This window comes from Xiphias gladius, chromosome 8 (genome assembly GCF_016859285.1).
Source record: "Xiphias gladius isolate SHS-SW01 ecotype Sanya breed wild chromosome 8, ASM1685928v1, whole genome shotgun sequence".
Lineage (NCBI taxonomy): Eukaryota > Metazoa > Chordata > Actinopteri > Istiophoriformes > Xiphiidae > Xiphias > Xiphias gladius.
Genome location: NC_053407.1, coordinates 29,506,092 through 29,524,834, shown reverse-complemented (window position 1 = coordinate 29,524,834; position 18,743 = coordinate 29,506,092). Strand labels below are relative to the sequence as shown.

The 18,743-nt window shown below is 46.6% G+C and overlaps 1 protein-coding gene across 1 annotated transcript in view; it reads right to left on the bottom strand.

The window, feature by feature from the left end:
* Positions 1-1,274: 1,274 nt before the first annotated feature.
* Positions 1,275-18,743, bottom strand: part of LOC120793257 (voltage-dependent calcium channel subunit alpha-2/delta-4-like) — a 69,804-nt gene continuing 52,335 nt past the window's right edge. The window contains exons 29-40 of the mRNA XM_040133157.1: positions 16,689-16,703; positions 15,944-15,988; positions 15,778-15,840; positions 7,484-7,554; positions 6,725-6,800; positions 6,371-6,423; positions 6,168-6,223; positions 5,716-5,736; positions 4,427-4,544; positions 2,806-2,921; positions 2,404-2,486; positions 1,275-1,376 (exon numbers count right to left, since the gene is read on the bottom strand). Coding sequence (XP_039989091.1) covers positions 1,275-1,376; positions 2,404-2,486; positions 2,806-2,921; positions 4,427-4,544; positions 5,716-5,736; positions 6,168-6,223; positions 6,371-6,423; positions 6,725-6,800; positions 7,484-7,554; positions 15,778-15,840; positions 15,944-15,988; positions 16,689-16,703 — 819 coding nt within the window. The remainder of the gene's footprint in view (positions 1,377-2,403; positions 2,487-2,805; positions 2,922-4,426; positions 4,545-5,715; positions 5,737-6,167; positions 6,224-6,370; positions 6,424-6,724; positions 6,801-7,483; positions 7,555-15,777; positions 15,841-15,943; positions 15,989-16,688; positions 16,704-18,743) is intronic.

The following is an 18,743-nucleotide window of genomic DNA, read 5'->3' as shown; positions in this document are numbered from 1 at the left end:
GATTCCCTGAAACATTTTCCAGGTAATTGACGAATGGTGGTTGCTATTAAATGGGGCTTGGCTGTCAAATACAAAAAAAATATTTTCAAGAAAGGTCGACGCGAAATAGAGAAAATCTTCGTTGCTACAGGAGTTAAGTGCCCGCTCTTCATATCTGAGTTTTTAAGGGAAAAACTAGGAAATTCTGAAGGAGTTGAGTGAGAAGTGGTCCCCACCCGGACCACAGCATCCGTCCCAGTTTCCCAGGGGGACACAACTTCTTCCTGACTCCGAGCTGCCAAACGCTGTAGATCCACCTGCTATTCGGTAGATAGGCCTTGGTTTTACTTTTCACGCCGATGACGATCAACAGATAAAATGCACACGTAAAATAACGCGACTCAGCGGGGAGCATTTTCTATCTAAGTAAGAATCATTGTTGGTTGTTCTGGGCGGCTCCAGTGGACGCTGACGTCGCTTCATGAACTGTTTTTCATTTGCCCACGACATCATTTCGTGTTGTTTTTTTTTTTCAATGCAGTGAGCAGGTACTTTAATACCTGTAGCGACTAACGCTTTCTCCGTTTCCCTTTATAGTTAGTACCAAACCACCTGGGCCTTTCTTGGAAATATCCAGGTAATTTACATTTTAGGAAATTATGAGCAAAGTTTCCAGGGAATGAGCTGGAAAATGCGGGACCCGTAGAAGGAAGCCTCGCTGGATGTGTCACACTTTAAACTTCTCTCTTCCTGTCTGGGGAACCCTGAGGTTTGACGCCTTTCCAGCTGTGGTTTAGTGGAAGTTGACCTTCGACGTCTCAAACCACTGAGAACGTCAGAGTTTAAAACCTTTATTTTCTCCCTACTTTTCAAGAGTTCTGGTAAATCATTGGAATGTAAAACTCTACTTGTTTACAATATCTCTGTATCAAAAAGCTACGAAGATGCTTAAACGTAATGGCAAACATTTCTCCAAAGACGAGCTGCACTGATCACACCTGTCCACGGGGGGGCACCACCGAGTTCCCCTCAAGAGTCTGTTCAGCGCTTCATCGGGGCGAGGACTCCACGTCCCGCTGCGGAGCCTCAGTTCGACTCGTTCCAAAAAGGAGAAAAGAGTCTAAATCGGTTTGACAAAAATCAAAAGGCCCCTTTTCTCCGCTGCAGAGTCAGGTGAAGCTCGTCTGAACGGTAGGAGAGAAAATCCGGGGCACGTTGGAAACAGAAAACACCAACCCCCCCCCGTTGGCCACCTGCTGCCCTCTGAGCATCCTGGTTGGTGGGTCGGTCCCGGTCTACGTCCAGCGGCGGAGGACCGGCGGGACGAGCAGAGAGGCGGAGAGGAGAGGGACGGACAGGGAGATGGCCGACGCGCCGCCACAGTCCTTGGCGTCCTCCTGTTGAAGCGTTGCACAGGGAGACATTAAGCGCGGGCAGCGGACGTGTTTTCACGTACAGCGCGTCGGCATCTTAGAGCCTAACGAAACCTCGTCCGTTGATGGTTCAGTACGGGTTTTCCTCCCGCGTTTTAGACCGCGCCGACGGCCAGCTTCCGACCGCCACCGCGGGTCCGAACCCCCGGGGCGGAACCGCCGCCGACGGGACGTCGCGCCTTGGCATCGCGAGCCGTGACCGCGGCGCCGGAAACGGTCTCGCCGACGGGTCCGCCGGTACGTCAGGCAGCCTCACGCGGATCGGAGCGAGCGGGAAAACATCCGATACGCACATGTCGATAAAAGCGCGTCAATCTGCGAGCTCCGTGAGACGCCGCTAACACTGGAGCGTCCCGGGACGGGTCTGGACGGACGCGACCAGCGGCGCTTCCCGTGGCGAAACACACCGGTTCACGGTTACTGGCAGCCCGGAACCGTAGCGGCCCGAGCCCTCGACCAACCCGACGCCAACGTCAAAAGGGAGGCTCATTTAAATCGGAAGCGACGAAAGAAATCGTTGCGTGTACGTGCGTAGCACTGCAAAGACCCGTGAGAGTGTGTGTGTGTGTGTGTGAGAGTGTGTGTGTTCTCTAATAAGAGTGTGTATCTGCAACAATGGTCACGGAGCTGTGATGGCATTTTTCCCTCGACAGCTACAACTTCTCGTGTGGAGACGTTTTCTATTAATTCATCTGTTTTCACACATTATCAATCATCGCCCGTTCATGCTGCACAGGAGCCGTTACAGGTAATAAACCGTGTTATAAACCGTTTACTAATAAACGGGACCCAAAGTGTCACCGTAGAGCTTTGGGTCATTTTCAGTAAATCGTGTTATTTTTCTCAAATGTTACGTTCGTCAACCTAAAAAAAGAAAAGTCAAACATAAGCGAGTTAGTTTCATCGGTTGGCAACAGTCTGTAAATGTTCAGTGACATCAAGCGTTTCTAGGACGTGTGTGTGTGTGTGTGTGTGTGTTTGTGAGACCGACCTTCGGGTGGTAGGCGTGGCACGACTCCGGACGCCGCCGCACCTTCTGGGATTTCATCCTGTTGCACTTCACGGTGGCGTTATGTTCACTGCCGTTAAGGAAAAGATCGATAAAGAGGCTCCGAGATAAAGGTGAAGTTCTCAAAAGACAAATGACCGAAAGTTTGAAGACTTTGTTTCCTAAATAAAACTGGTAAAACGATGATTTATTTGTGGAACTGTCTGATCAGAGAACAAGTCCCCGGGACCACAGATCTGATTCCCGGCGCTACCGAGAACAAATGACCGCCACAAGAAGTTGTCTGGGCTGCGGGGAGGGGCGTTTGAATGCACCGCCGATCACGGTCCGGACGGAGGGACGGCGTCCGGCTGTGCTCGTTGCTGTTCGGCAAGTGAAGGATATATTTAATCTCTTTGGGCTCCAGCGGGATCGGGCCGTACTGGCGGGAGCAGTCACAGTCGGCCTGGGTCACGACCAGAACCAGGTTACTGTCAGGAATCTGCTGCACCACGAACATCCTGCAACACAGAACGCGCCGCAGCCAGTCAGTCACCGATCAAATACCGATCATCAATCAAATATCAATCAGTCAACAAATACCAATCAGTCATCGATCAAATACCAATCAGTCACCGATCAAATACAGATCAGTCACCGATCAAATACCGATCACCAATCAAATACCAATCAGTCATCAATCAAATATCAATCAGTCAACAAATATCAATCAGTCAACAAATACCAATCAGTCACCGATCAAATACCAATCACCAATCAAATCACCGATCAGTCACCGATCAAATACCAATCACCAATCAAATACCAATCAGTCACCAATCAAGTACCAATCAGTCACCAAATACCAATCAGTCTCCAATCAAATACCGATCACCAATCATATACCAATCAGTCACCGATCAAATACCAATCAGTCACCGATCAAATACGAATCACCAATCAAATATCAATCAGTCAACAAATACCAATCAGTCATCGATCAAATACCAATCAGTCACCAATCAAATACCAATCACCAATCAAATACCAATCAGTCACCGATCAAATACCAATCAGTCATCAATCAAATATCAATCAGTCATCGATCAAATACCAATCAGTCACCGATCAAATACCAATCACCAATCATATACCAATCAGTCACCAAATACCAATCAGTCACCAATCAAATACCGATCACCAATCAAATACCAATCAGTCACCGATCAAATACCAATCAGTCACCAATCAAATACCAATCACCAATCAAATACCAATCAGTCATCAATCAAATAATCAGTCAACAAATACCAATCACCAATCATATACCAATCAGTCACCAAATACCAATCAGTCACCAATCAAATACCGATCACCAATCAAATCACCGATCAGTCACCGATCAAATACCGATCACCAATCAAATCACCGATCAGTCACCGATCAAATACCAATCACCAATCATATACCAATCAGTCATCTGATCAACGGATGATACTAATATACAGGTAATATCAAAGGGACATAAATGGACAGACATTTAAGAAACGATCAGTGGCCACGACAACGATATTTCTAACTTATAGGAAAAGATCCAGTTCCTCGGCACAGTTTAGTGCCAATGTGGGTTTTTCGTCTTCAAGGTCTCAGTTTGACCTTTGTTCTCTGGAAGAGACTCGGTCACTGGACCCGCTCGGTCTACTTCCTGTTTCATGGTGGATTTCACACGGAAACTTCATGAACAGAACTATTTCTGAAATGAACCGGTGACCTTGATGCAACACGCAGATTCGGCCACTAGATGGAGCTGTCGGCGCGCGCGTGTGTGAGTGTGTGTGTGTGTGTGTGTCGTGCTTCTGATTGTATGAGAGGTTATGTCCTCACAAAGATAAGAAAAAAACGAAGGAACAGTTGAGGATATTTTGTTTGCCAACTTCTGTCATGTAGATGAGGAAGTGGGTTTGGTTTACATTAGTTCAGTGTGTGTGTGTGTGTGTGTGTGTGTGTGTGTGTGTCTCTCACATACTTCTGGCAGCGTCCACACTTGATGAGGCTGTTGGCCTCTCTAACAGAAGAGTCGTACATGAAGCCGGGATACGCCGTGTCGCAGGGCAGCAGCGCCTCCACCTTCTTCTGCTTATGAGCTGCGAAACACACACACACACACACACACACACACACACTCTGTTACATCCAGGAAGCCAGTTTAACTTAGTCTGGCTCTCTCGGGCTTTTCTGGCTTCACTGAGCCCAACATGGGCCCGTTCCTGGGTGACCAGTATCACGAAGCTGGATATTAACTGGCTCTGTCAGTGCACAGCCGGACCAACTCTGTCCAGCTGTGTTGAGGAGACGCGACGTCGTAAAGGAGGTAAACTCGGTTACGGCGGCGGCAGGAAGTGATATTCGACGAGGTGAAATGTAAATAATAGGATCTCAGAACCAAAACAGAACAAGAAGCTGCAGAAACACACAAAAAAAGTTCATATAAATAACTTTTTTTCTGCTGCCAGAGCAGAGAAGGAGGAGAAAAGTAGTTCATGTCTGATAATATCTCATTTATAACCTGGGGGAACATTTAACAGTGTGTGGATTATTTTCCTACTAAAAGACAACAGAGCGTTTTTAGTTTTTATCTCCGACTGCCACCACTAAGTCTCCTCATGTTGTTCTGAGCGTAAAAGCCCCGGCGCTGTCGGGAATCCCGTCGGGAACCGGAGGACCTTTAATCTCCCGCACCATTAAAATGCAGCTATAATCCCGCGTCCGCTTGTTGTGGTGAACTCTCCCTCTGTCTGTCAGAGGCTCCGTTTTAAAACCAGAGCGGACTCGTGGAAAGTCGGAATCAGAGAAACGCTTCCGCTGATCTATGCAACTGTCTACGGCTCTTCAGTATTAATCACGTTCTTGTAAACTCTTCTGTCCCCGTCGGGATCCCGCAGGACCGACGACTCAGCCCTTCCAGTGATCCGGTCCTGGCCAGCAGTCGGGCTGTCGGCGGGTTTTAATCTGGTCCTCCAAGCCCTGCGGCGTCTGTTGCCATGGTGATCCGCCTGGTCAGAGGTGAGCCGGCTTCGTGATACCGGAGGTCCCGAGTTGAACCCAAAGAGGGGCTGGAAAACTCGCTTCACGGTTCGGGCCCCAAAACGAATTTCTCCCCATTTGAATCCAAACTCATCCAGTGAGTCGAAGACGACCGTCGACATGTCCTCACAGCGCGGACAGTGAGGACATCGTCTGTCTCTGTGAGGACATGGCCTCTTCACAAATACAACAACACACACACACACATGTATACACACACGTTGTACTCACTTGTGTGATAACCCGCCTTGGCTGAATGGATGAAGGCGGATCACAGTGGAGACACAGAACACAAGCGAGGTGGCGATGAAGATGAAGATGAGGGTGGCGGTGGTGATGAAGGTGAGGCCGCCGTATTGAAGAGAGATGTCAGTGAATGAGACATAAAGCAGTGATGACATGAATCATGAAAACACACACACACACACCGGAGAACTTTTATCTCTGTGATGGAGTCAGACATCTACGAGGAGCTGAACTCCGTTTTTTCTGTCCCCGGTTTGATGAAATTTCAAAAATGGTGAAACACAACGTCCACCGACAAAACACCGGAGGACGAGGAAGGACAATCGTCCCGGAGGGTTTTACTCGTCAGCCCGAGATGAAATCACACACAGGTTTCAGGCACGAGCGCACCGACCGTGTGACCTGACCTCGGTCCGGTGATCGTCAGAGCATCTTACCGTCCACAAAGTAATCCGAGTGCCAGAGGCCACAGAGGTTGAAGTCCAGCAGGAACCTGACAGGAGACACAAACAAACGCCCTGAACCACCGGTTTTAGTAGATTAATAAGAATTAAGAGGATCAGTAGGATCCACAGGAGATATTTTACCGGTAAACCACTGAATAAAAAAACCCTCAGACCAAACAGCAGTTGACACTTACATCAGTGCGTTGGAGAAGAACCACCTGATCAACGCCACGATGCCGTAAAACGGCTGCAGGGGGAAAAGGAAAAAATAGAAGTTAATACAAGAACTGCAGTTTGGATCCAGCAGTACGTTCAAAGTGACTGAGACAGAATCGTTTTTTTCACGACTGGACGCTGGTTTTTTAACATTACGGGGCTGATGCATAGAAACAGACAATCAAAAAAAACTCTTATTTTTCTGTCACGTGACTCGTTGCTTTTTTCACCGATGCCCTTCCGACTGCGACCGATAAGCCACTTCGTCGCAGCGGCCGCAACGGCGACCGAACCTAAAGTGCTCCAGTGTTTAGTGCAGGGGCGAGACTCACGCTGAGCAGGGGCCGGGCGCCGCTGGCGTGATGGTGGCTGTTCTTGCACATCGCCTGGTAGTCGAACAGCGACACCCTGAGGACAAGCAGACACTCGGGTTACACTCAGTGACGTTGCGAGAGTTCAGAGGCAACCGGTGACCGGCCCTGTTCCCCAACGCTGCATTTCTCACTGACGACATCGGACGTTTGCGGGTTTTCACGCGAATCCAGAACATAAACTGAGCCCGTTTCCGTTTGGTCCGATCTAAAACGAAGGCTCGTCTTTTTACTGGCGTAGTTCTTCTGTATGTAAAGTGCCAGTGTTTTATGGTCAAAGGAGCCTAAAACTGAATTCATTGTAACTGTTATTGGAGCATAAACACAGTATGTGTATGCAGATGTCCAACCCTGCACCCTATCACCTTTACGAACCCAGGGCTGGACTCACACGTCCTACCTCACGTTACCGTGTGTAGAATTTCATGTGTCCCAGCAGCTTTTCAAACCCCACACGAGGCGGGTGTAAGGATTTTATGTGAGTGGATTCAAATCTCATTGTATGTCCTCGAACAAGTTCGTTAAATTTTTCTTTTTTTTTTCACACCTGCGAACATCAGGTGTGGGACCGACCTCGAGAGAACGGATCAGTGCACCTAAACGAGATTCCCAAACCACTTCCAGGAAGTGTCTTTTTAAAACTTTGAAGCCAGATGCGTAAACGTGGAAACGACAGTTTGAACCGATAAAGACAAAAAGCGGAGCAGCAGCCAGTCGTACTTTTTAAACATCCCCGTCTTGATCAGCGACGCCATGACGGACCCGTCCACCTCGCCGAAGAAACGGCCGACCTGGAAACGACAAGATGAGGGAGAGATGTTCGTTATTTCAGGTCAGCGTCCACAGAGAGACGGGCCCTCAGGCGGACAGTTGTTTCTACAGAATCATCTATCAGGTAATGTCACAATCAACACTCATGATTTACAGAGAAATAACCAGGTGAAATCACCGTGTTGTGATATTTTTAGAGTTCATTATGACTTTTATACCCCAACCACAGACCAAAGGGAAAAAAAACAAAAAACAAAACACAGGCTCGGTTTGAATGTACGTACGTTATAAACCTAAACTTGTCATCAGTCTGACCCAGGCTAAGGTTAGTCCGGGCTTGATAAGGCCTCTTCACGTTGGGCTCACGTCTGCTGTTTTCTGGGTCATTTTGCTCAAACCAGTGACCACGAACTGACCAGTCTGTCGTGTATCACACTGGGTGATGAAGATCTTACACGAAGACTCCATTTCCAGCCAAAGCTAGAACAGCTTTGGTTATTTCACGTGGAAAGTGTTTGTATTTCAGGCTAACCGCGTTCCCACTCCAACGCCGTAGTTACCGCGCAGACATGACATTGATATCAATCTTGTTATGTCACGTTTGGCATGTTGGACTCTTCCTTTAAATAAAACGAGTCTGACAGCTCAGTAGTGACGTGCTCTTGCTCCAGTCCGACCACATAGTTCTTACTGAATATACGATCATTTTGTCTTTATTAGTTTTCTGATCAATAATGTTTTGATCGCGTTTTGTTGTTTTTTTTTGGGTTCTGCTTCCCTGCTGCTGTCGCAGTTCAACTTCACTTCATTTATCTTCCCAGTATTTATTTTTGAATCCCGAAACGAAGCAAACACTTAAAAATTTCACATCCCAAGCAGCTCTTACAAATATTAAAATGCTGCCGACAAAGATGCAACCCCCCAAGGAATGACATCTAAAATCCTAAATTAAATTATCCGTAATGCAATTTATTACATTTCTGGAAGAAATTTGTCTCTTAAAGTCTCCTCCAGTCTCCTACTTACAGAAAAGACATGACGTAAATGTTGAAGGACTAGAAATTAGATTTAAAGGAAAGATGAAAGGTCTGGTTACAGCGTAAAAAAATACCAGGAGGTTGCAGCAGGAATAAAGGAGTGTTTGACAGTGATTTAAAGTCATTTCAGTGTGTGTGTGTGTGTCGGCCCTCTCTGGCCCTCAGCAGCAGCAGCAGCAGCAGCAGAGCCTCTGAATTATTCAGAGTGTTTTGTCTAAGCAGCTTGGTTCACATTTGCAAGCTGCTCCCTGCCCACACTTTATCTCCGTCTGCATGGGATTTTCCCAGAAGCCTCGGAGGACTCGCGGGCTGCCGAGCGTTAGCGGTTGGATTCTGCCTGGACGGAAAACTTGACCCTCCGTTTACCCAACAGCCGGAGGGTAAAATGTGCTGGGGAAACCCAAAAAATGAGACCAGTGGCAGAGTCAAAGTCCTGCCAGGAGCTCTGCAGACGTACAGGACGGGAGCAGGGTCAATTCTGCTCCAATTACAGCCTCTGAAAGGCTTCGGTCCGAGCTGCTTTATTCTACTCAGGGCTGCACTAACGCCCCGAATCTACAGCTACTAGAGCAACATCATAGCATTAAATCAGAGATGGTCAGCACCGGATCGGCTCCCTTTTTTAGTCCAGTCAGCTCGGAGGATTTGGATGGAAATGTCTGTCAGTCCTTCTGTCCTTTCTTCTCGATAACTACCGGATAGATGGCCCCGGAATTGAGCTCGGACGATGACTTCAGTGGACTTCAGTGGCCCCCCCAGTCACCACATCATGTCCACGTTCACTGCTGTCGAACCGCAGTGAACTACTACTTTCAGTGGAAGGAAGCTAAAACCTGCTCGGTGCAGGCTTTACGTTGATTTCATCCCAGCCTATATTAAGGGAAACCACCATTGGTGGTTTCAGGCCGAAGCACAGCTCAGCTTAAATAGACTGAAGGTTTAGCCCAGTCTGACATTGTAGACCTGAGCCTGACCAGGTCCAGCTCAGACTGAAGGTTTAGCCCAGTCTGACATTGTAGACCTGAGATTGACCAGGTCCAGCTCAGACTGAGAGAAAAAACCCTTTTACTTTAAAACTCAACAACGCCTTAAAACTTGAATTCTGCCCCCTGGTGGTGCTAGCGCGGCTACAGACTGATGGTCTTGCTAATCTCAGGACACCGCTGGACATTATAAGTCGTGTTTATCAGGCTCAGCTGTTTGCAGGCCTGGGGATGATCGGCGGACTCCAGCAGCAGCAGGTTCTCAGACGGGCTCACTAATCAAACAGACATTTCCTCCGCACACACCCCAACACCGCCAGTAACACGCCCCCAGCGTTTTGCTTGGTCACCCTGCTCACGACGCCTTCTCCCTCTGACCTATTTCTTTTAGTCAGCACTGATTTAATTCCTCCGCCGATTAAATATTTACCATGCCCTGCAAACAAACTAGGAGACGCACCTTCGCACCACAGCGGCTTTTGCACCGGCGAGGATTCTGGGCGTTTCCACAAACTTCCTGCAAAGTCCAGAGCTCAGCAAAACACAGAGGAGGCACTTCATCACAATATCTGCTTAGTAAGGCCACTGGGAATCCAGCGGACATGCAAATAATGAAAAATGAGCTTCTGCAGCCAATGATTTTTGCTTTAAGGTTTCTCTACCACCAGAACACTTTACTGCTGATTGTAGAGGCCGTGTCTCCTTTTCCTTGTGCTTGTCCAACAGTTTCACACTGCTAATGTTGATTTAGCGGCAAACATCTCACCGCATCTTCTTTTTCAACGGGTAACAGCTGTTCCCACAGAGGCAGAAGAAGCTAAAAACAGCCTTTCAGGCGATGAAGCGCTCCCCTATGGCAGCCACATTCTAAGTACTTGGATACTAGGCTTTAGTATCCGATTACTCCCTTTCTCTGTGTTATCGGTCAGACGCGGTGCATTCGCTGTCTGTTTCTGACTGGGAACGAATCGTTTTCATCATCTGACAAACTGCACCAAACATCCAAGTCCCAGATTATGTGCCAGAGCTGAACCTAAATTTAACCTCAAACACCAAGTCGGGTCTTTAGACTCAGCCTTGTCCTTTTAAGGCTACAGGGGGTCACGCGGTTCCGGTTTTATCTGTCTGACGGCTCCTCTGTCCGTCCCGGAAGACGGCTCCCCCTCCTCTGTTTCCTGTCTGACCATTTATCACATTGTTTTATTAAAACGTGTCGTTATTCATAGAAGTTTATGAACAGGTTTCTCGTTCGCTGTCTTCTGTTTTGGAGGGCAGGTGTTAGGTCCCATTGGAGGGGTGTTTGCGTGTCAGATGTTCTGAGTGTGTCTCTGAGTGTGTCTGCCTGAGCAGGTAGTGGACAGTGGGTTTATCAGAGCGTGTCTGTGCTTGAAACAGCTGCCTGCTGCTGCTGCTGGAAACGCTGTCGAAGAAGGAAAAGTTCGCCGGGAAAATGAGTTGAAAGATTTCCGGAAGGACACTGAACTAGTTTGCAAGGACGACATTTAGTTTGGGCGACCCATACGGACTCTTGTCCAGTTTGGAGTAGAGACCAAAGCTCGAGCCACTGCAGGTTTCTGTGTCTTTCACGCTGATTTGGAAGCAGAAGTCCCCGATCAGACTGTTCACTCTGACGGAGCTCTTTACCGAACAGATCTACGCACGACAAACCGCTCCAGCTCCCCGTTTCCAGCCTGGTCAGATTTACACATCGTTACATAAGAGATAATCAGATCACCCGTCGCCAGGAGACCGTGAACTACGCGTATACAGTAGATTCAGTCAGTGGCTCTGCGCCGCAGCTGGAGGTCCGCTTGACCTTGGCGGCCTTACAGATGTCACGGGGCCACTGGGCGACAACTAAGCCTCATCCGGCCTCAGCGGAGCCAGCGGCTGCCGCGAGGTAACCCAAACAACGCGGGCTCGGCTTCTGGTAACACCCCGAAGGACACGGCGAAGCTCCGGAGAGAGACTCAACCACTGAGATAGAAGCAAATACCTCAGATGAGGAGTGAGGAGATGTGGGACATGAACTGGGCGAAGCTTTTCAACTGAGTGTGTGTGTGGGTGGCTGTGTGAGTATTTATAGTAGCATGGTGGGCTCAGGATTAATGCTCCGTAATATGGCTCTTAACAGGCTGAGTTAATCCGGAGCTAACGAGCAGCTGTCAGATGGACGGTCGGCACGTCTCTACGCACAGGACGACGCTTGAGATGCAGAAATTCAGAAATCCTCTCTGCGGTCTGCGGAGGCCGATTTTGGCCAAGGACAGAAAAATAAAGCAAACAGTATTCATGGTACTTATGAGAAATAAGTAAAAATCGTGAGATACTAAATCGACATTTTCGACTTAATCAAAGTGAATCAAGTTTGACTTTAAGTCATAATTATGAGATAAAGAGGCAAGAATGTGACTTTCTAGGCCAAAATTATCAAACAACTCCTAATTTTAATATTAAACAAGTTCACTTTGATTTACTAAGATAAAACTTTATCTTTTCATGTCAGATAAATTTCAAATCTTTGTGTTTTGAACTGTTGCACGGACAAAACAAGACATTGGATGGCACCGATAATTTAGTGTTGTGATGTTAGGATGACCGGATGAAGGGTTCATGGATTAATAGAGAAAATAATCAGCAGATCAATCGATAATGAAAATAATCATCAGCAGCCCAGGAATTTTGTCTCCGCATCAGTAATTTGAATTATAATTAATAATGAAGGAATCTTTTATTTTTTTGTTATACTATTTAAGTGGTCGATCCCACGTGGGTTAACCAGACACACAATGACATGACAACGATAAATAACTGCTTCTGGTGATGGACATTCACGTTCCACGGAAAAACAAATCACTGCTGCGAACCAGGTACCGCGCTCAATCCCTGAATCGAGGGGGGAAAGAGGGAAAACGTGCTTTGTAAAGAAAAACTTTACATTTTTTCCCCTTCTCCTGGTAGAAACTGGCTAAAACTGAACAGAATAAAAGGCAAGACGCACTGGCAACAACCCGACACGCGTCAACGTATCCGAAAAATTTCATTTCATCACGGTCACTCTCAAATGGGCACATCCTGGCTCCCGTAGATCGGTTCCTCCCCGATCCGTCCGGTTTGTGCTTTGGGCGTCAGCTGACATGCGTCAGATGCAACGGGGCAGGTTTGTACTGCACGCAGGATTAAAAAAAAAAATTAAATCCTTAATCCACAATCCAAAACTAAACTACACTAAAAGTCCTAAATGAAAAGAGCTGACAGGTCTTTTCATTTAGAAACTAAATCTTGATTTTATTTATGATGCTGTAAAACCTACGACTTTCAATCATTCTCATTTCAGAAACACAAAATGTTCCTTGGTACTCAAACTCTTTAATTACGACTATAAATTCCCTTAAATTCATGGAGCCACAAAAAATAATAGACTGAGCTTTAAAACAGACGTGATGAAAATGAAACCTCTTTTCTTCCCCATGTTTTCATTGTTTTGGGATTGGGGGTCCTTTACTTGTCTGTGCCCAGGGTGCCAGTGTCCAATGACCCGTCCATGCCTGAACACAGATAAGTGGCAGGAAATTGATGGATGGACTAAAAAAAAATCAAAAAAATCAGCGTGTTAATTGTTTGCTGTCACAACTTTAAGTCAAAGGAACTGGCTCGGTGTAGGACCCCAGGGAGCGTCAGACTTGTGCGGCCCTAAGCCTGGACAGATCGCGTCCCTCCTGCGTCCGGCGGTCCGCCCCGCCCTGGGAGCAGGTGCAGCTGCCGCCGTATTTCACCGCTAATGCACCGCACGCACAGATTAAGCCCGAAACTGCCCACAAATCCTGTGAGCCATCCAGATGTTGTTTACGGGCACATTAAAAGATCCAAAGATCCGCCGTGAAGCTGGGAAATCACCTCCCGACACTGACCGGCGGCAGCACGTCCACGACGCGGAGACCGAAACGCGTCCCGATTGTCAAAGGAATCCACTTCCTGACTCCAAGTAGATTACGCCGAGCAAAACGCTCCCGTTTCATTAACGGAGGACTTAAAGGACGTCAGCAGCTGTTTTTTTTTTAGGTGTGTTCTCCTGTTTTCAGTCCGTTTCACTAAACTGAGAGTTTAAACATGTTTTGGAAAGATCATCAGTCACAGGAAACCAGCGGGCAAACTTAATTTTGGTCAGAGTTAGATTATCGTAGCATGGTGATGGAGTTGGGAGGATGATTTGGAAAAGTCTTGTTGTTGCTACCGTCGAGGAAACTCTGACATCCAAGACTCCAAAGTCAGCTGCTAAACAAAAAAACAAACAAACATTCACAGAACCCATGATTATCCTTCTGAAAACATCCGTGTTTGTCGTCTGGGTTTAATTTTCCAAACTTGAACGCTGTATCTTTTTATTTTTTTTAAAGCTTTCACCTGCTCACAACGTCTGTATTAAAACAACACGCATCATAAATGACTTAAAAAACGCGATGAACTGAGACCAGTGGCGGTGTTGGCCAGTGAAATGATCTTCGCCACCCGTATAAAGTCCGAGCCAGAGAGCTCGGGTCTTCTCACTGGACTCCCGGCATCCTCTACACAGTGAGTTTTATTTGCTCCGATCGAGGCGGAGGTTTAACGTCCCAGGAAGTGTCACGGACATACACACAAAAGGTCTCTGATTCCATCAGCCGTTGGCTTTTCGGACTAAATCGACTGATCTGGTCTGTTACCAGCAGTGGATGTGAAAACCGGTGTCCTCCAGTTCTCTGGCTGCTTTTCTCTCGCTGCTTTATCCGATCATTTCAGTGGCGCTGGCGTTTACCTGTGACACATTTGTGCACTGTACTTACTGCTGTTTTAATTCATTCCTGTAACTGCCCCTCAGGTACATCAAAGCTTTACTCTGCTCCAGACTTCTTTGTGACGTGAATGTTGTATTTCTTTGGCTTAACTTGTGATTGTCGCGACAGAAGATATAATCATTGCTGCTGTGATAAAGTTCAACAGCTGTAAAGTCCTGTCTGCGAGTATCACGAACCGCTGCGCAGAGTTTTTGCGTCTGTTAAGCCATTAAGCTCAAGTTACTCAAACTGGACCTCCTGGATTGTATTTCATTGTTTCCCCAATACCTTAAACAACACAGGTGTTTATACGGCAGGGTTGGTTTAAGTCTGAATCCCCACTAAATGCACGGCCCTCATCACCCACATCAAGAAGCTTTTCGTCGTTTGATGTTAGGACGCAAATTTGAATCCTTTTCTAAACTGATAGTCGCCTAAAACCCTTATTTTTCAACCACTGACGTGATCTTTGCCACAAAATCAGCGTAAAGTGGGAATTTAAAGAACAGATTTGGTGAACAACAAGTTACTCAAACTATAAATCAAACGGCACAACGTAATGACTTCATCGTCCTTCTTCGGGCAATAACCTGTGACGCTGTCGAGCTCGGTCCCCCAGTCTTGATCGGACGCTAACAGGTAGCACCTAGTGGCGTAACCTGGTACCACAACAAAATACAAGACATTTTTTGACGCTCATCGCTGCACGTCCTCACCATCCTCTTTGTCGGTTCATATATTTTTAATGGATCAAACTATCGTCATCCCTAATTTGACGCATGTCAGCCGACACCTGTAGCACACACTGGGTGCGTCAGACAGACGCTGAGGTGTGTTGGTCAGGGGAGGCCGGCGAGATAACGGGGCCGTTTTCCTGAAGAGCAGGGAATAGGACAGTGGTTTATTCTGAACCACTGACACACACAAAGACAGTGGCAGAGTGTAATGATTATTAATGATTATTTTCATTACCAGTTAATCTCTCAATCACATTTGTGATTTATCGATCAATTGTTCGGCCTGTAAAATGTCAGAAAACAGTTTCCTGGAGCCCAATGTGAAATCTTCCATTTATTATTGTTGTCCAAGCGATAGTCCAGAAAGTTGAGTTTACAAGGATATGAAACAGAGAGAAGCAGTTTTAGAAAAATGACGCTCGTTTGGTTTAAATTTCGTGACTACGATCTCTCTGCATTTTTACGTGGAATCTTTCACCTTCTGTACTTTTCCTGACGTTTAGAGAACATGTGAAAAAGAGAAAAAAACAACACATTTTTTCAAACATGTATTTCCCTAAAACCAGACTAGTTATGTTTTTACGCCACAGCGATATGTGGACGATTTAATTTTTTGGGGTTTGGAGGTCAGTTGGAGTCACAGCGGATCACAGATCAGGTCATGGGTCTTACCTCGTTCCTCTCTTTGGACAGCAGGATGAAGCCGTTATTGTCGACCAGGAAACAGTTCAGGTCCTGGACAGGAAGCAGCAGGAAGAAGTGAGTCTGTTTAGGTTTTTAAGCAGGAAGGACTGAGGTTTGGTGGCGGAGCGTCAGACAGAGGAAGGCGGGTACTTACAACACTCTCACAGCTGAGTGGACACACGCCCTCAATGCTTGAACACTGCGAGAGAGAGAGACAGATGAGGTAGAGGGAGAGAGGTCAGAGAGGTCAGAAGGTCATCGGGCCGCAGCATCGCGTCATCGCAAACAAGCCGAGTCGCCGACCAAAGCTGCAGAAGCTGCTTTACAGGCCGCCAGCTCGCTTTAATCGGTGTTTAATCTTAAGAATTAGAAACGTTTTGCAGTGGAAGAGCAAACTACACTTTTAAGAAACAAAGGGAGACGATATCTGTGTCTGAAGCGAAGAGGGACAGTGAAGAGCTTAAAACTGTTTTAGTTCTACCAAACCAATGTCTGTGCCAATTTTTGAATAACGGTGACAAATTCAAAACAGCACCTATTTGATTCATTAGTTTGAGGGATAAATATAAACTATGATCTAGAATTTCTACCATTAAACAGACGTTAGTGAGTCCACCAGGGCTGTGATGCATGTGATGAGTTAAAAATTGTGCTTGATTATTTCTATTACATTCATTTTCGAGACATTTTTTGTTTCTCACTTTCATCACCAAGGCTTAAAAATGAAGAGAAAGCGACCTGTTACAAACAAACAGTTGAAATTCAAATCGGTAAAAAACGGTGACAAGCAAACAAAACTCAACCTTCAGTTTAGCCGTGAAATCGGACGCCAGAACTGACTCCATGAGTCTAACCTGATGTAAAATACAGCTTTAAATCAATAATCAATAATCACTTACATCTGTGTCGCTGGGCTGGGAGCAACAAAGCGAGGAGCCGAGGAAGTTGTAAGGAGAGAAAAACAACAACAGATAATCATATGAATATCATTAAGCTCTGAGCTGATGGAACTATTACATATATATAACATTGGAAAACTAAAAAACCGGAGCCAAGAATATTTTCACTGTGTTTGTTTTGGTCCTGCCACATGTGAAGGAAACTAAAGACGCCTGCACCAAAAACTGCTGCCAATCGTCAAACTGTAAAAATACAAACACACTGTGTGAAATGAGGATTTCATTTCTTTTTCATTTTGACAATGAAAGCCAGATTTAGGCCCCGTGCCACCTTAAGATGGACCTTGTGTTTGAAAGGCCACAGGAGCGTTCGGCTTTTACAAGACGTGGTTGTTTTCTTAAAAACACTTGGCCCTGCTTTGAATGGCGCTGTAAGATCGCCGACTGCTGCGGTGCAACGGGACACAAACACAGAGGACAAATACACTTGGGTCCTGTTTCGGGACAAAGCACAGACACAAAACTAGACAGAACAGACTGATGATGTTAGATAAGAACCTCGTATCTCCAGAATACAAACTCTGCAGAGGTTGAGAAGCGCAGCCTTGTTTCAAATTGACTTTCAGTTTTCAAACCTTGTACCGATGAAACTCAGATACTTTAAATCAGTGACGACGGTATGTAAATGTGTTCTGCGGATGACTGTCAAGTCAGACGATGATGAAAAACTCAGCAGTGAGGCCGTTTTGTGAATACATTAATCCAGCCTGTCACAGTTGTCAGCTCTCATTAATAACCTTATCCACACCATCAACCTCCACAGAACATCTGCACACGTTCAGCTGCAGCTCCGCTTCTGCTTCACTGAAATGTAGGACGCATCCGCAAGGTCAGAGACCTGTGGAGCGTGTGTGTGTGTGTGTGTGTGTGTGTGTGTGTGTGTGTGAGCGTTGGTCTGCCTCGTGTCAGATTTGGGGAAAAAATCCGTAACGAGACAAAGGAGTCTGTGGTCAAACAAGGGTCCCCGGGCGGCTGTAATGCTCATTACACCAGAAAAGTTAAGCGCCGATGGGTAGAAATGGAGCGACGGGTTTTCTTTAATCAGACCCAAACCAGTAGTGCGGCGAAAATTAAAATAAGTAAAGTTTTTCAGCGCTTTGACATCCAAATTTGCGATCTTGACCGGCAGTCTACACAGTGCTAAACCTTCGAAGGACTGGAGAGCCACAGAGTCCAAAACGGAGGACGAAGTCACAAAAGAGGCTCGGTCTGGAGTCAGTCGTGAAACGGGAGCAAGCCAGTTAGACAGCCGGTTGGCTTGGCAGGCTATCGTGGCTGGCCCGGCTTGCGTGTTAGCAGTTAGCACGCCAGCCGCATTAGCTCGCCAACTACCCTTTCAGGCATTCACTACGTCACAAAGCCTCCAACACCACCTACTTTGCAAGGTTGTAAATGAATTTCGCTGTTGCGCCCTCTGGTTTGACTGAGTACTACGCGGGACTTTGTCAGACTCAGCGTAGCCCCGTTCGGGACCTTCTCATCCACTGGATCGTAGACGATCCCGGATGGGTCCCACGGAAAAGCTGCGCGTTGCTCTTTATCGGAGATGGGGCAGTTAACCAGACATACGTTTGCAAAACCAACCAGTTCATCGTTGAAGTCCTTTCTCTTGTGAAACTGAAAAATACTGTTTGAAAACACTTCCAGTGAAGCATAAATTCCACCCGCTGAAACACCCACTACAACTGCAGTTCCCACCAACCGTCAAACGCCCGAGACGCTTTCAGTCCCTGAGCCTCAATGAGCTCGTTAGGGTTTGGTTTCACAATGAGGTGACGAATACACTGCATAAGAAAGCTTATTTGGACAAAACACACTAAGGTGAGAGTTATACTTTATTTATTTGACTCAGCTGTGCCTAAACTCACCTGTGCTTTGAACTGAGGGCTAAACTTAGCATGCTAACATGCAAACATCAAAGTGTTAACAGTCGGCATGTCAGCAAACGTGTTAACAACTATTAGACGTACTGTTGACAGGCAATAATTTATCATG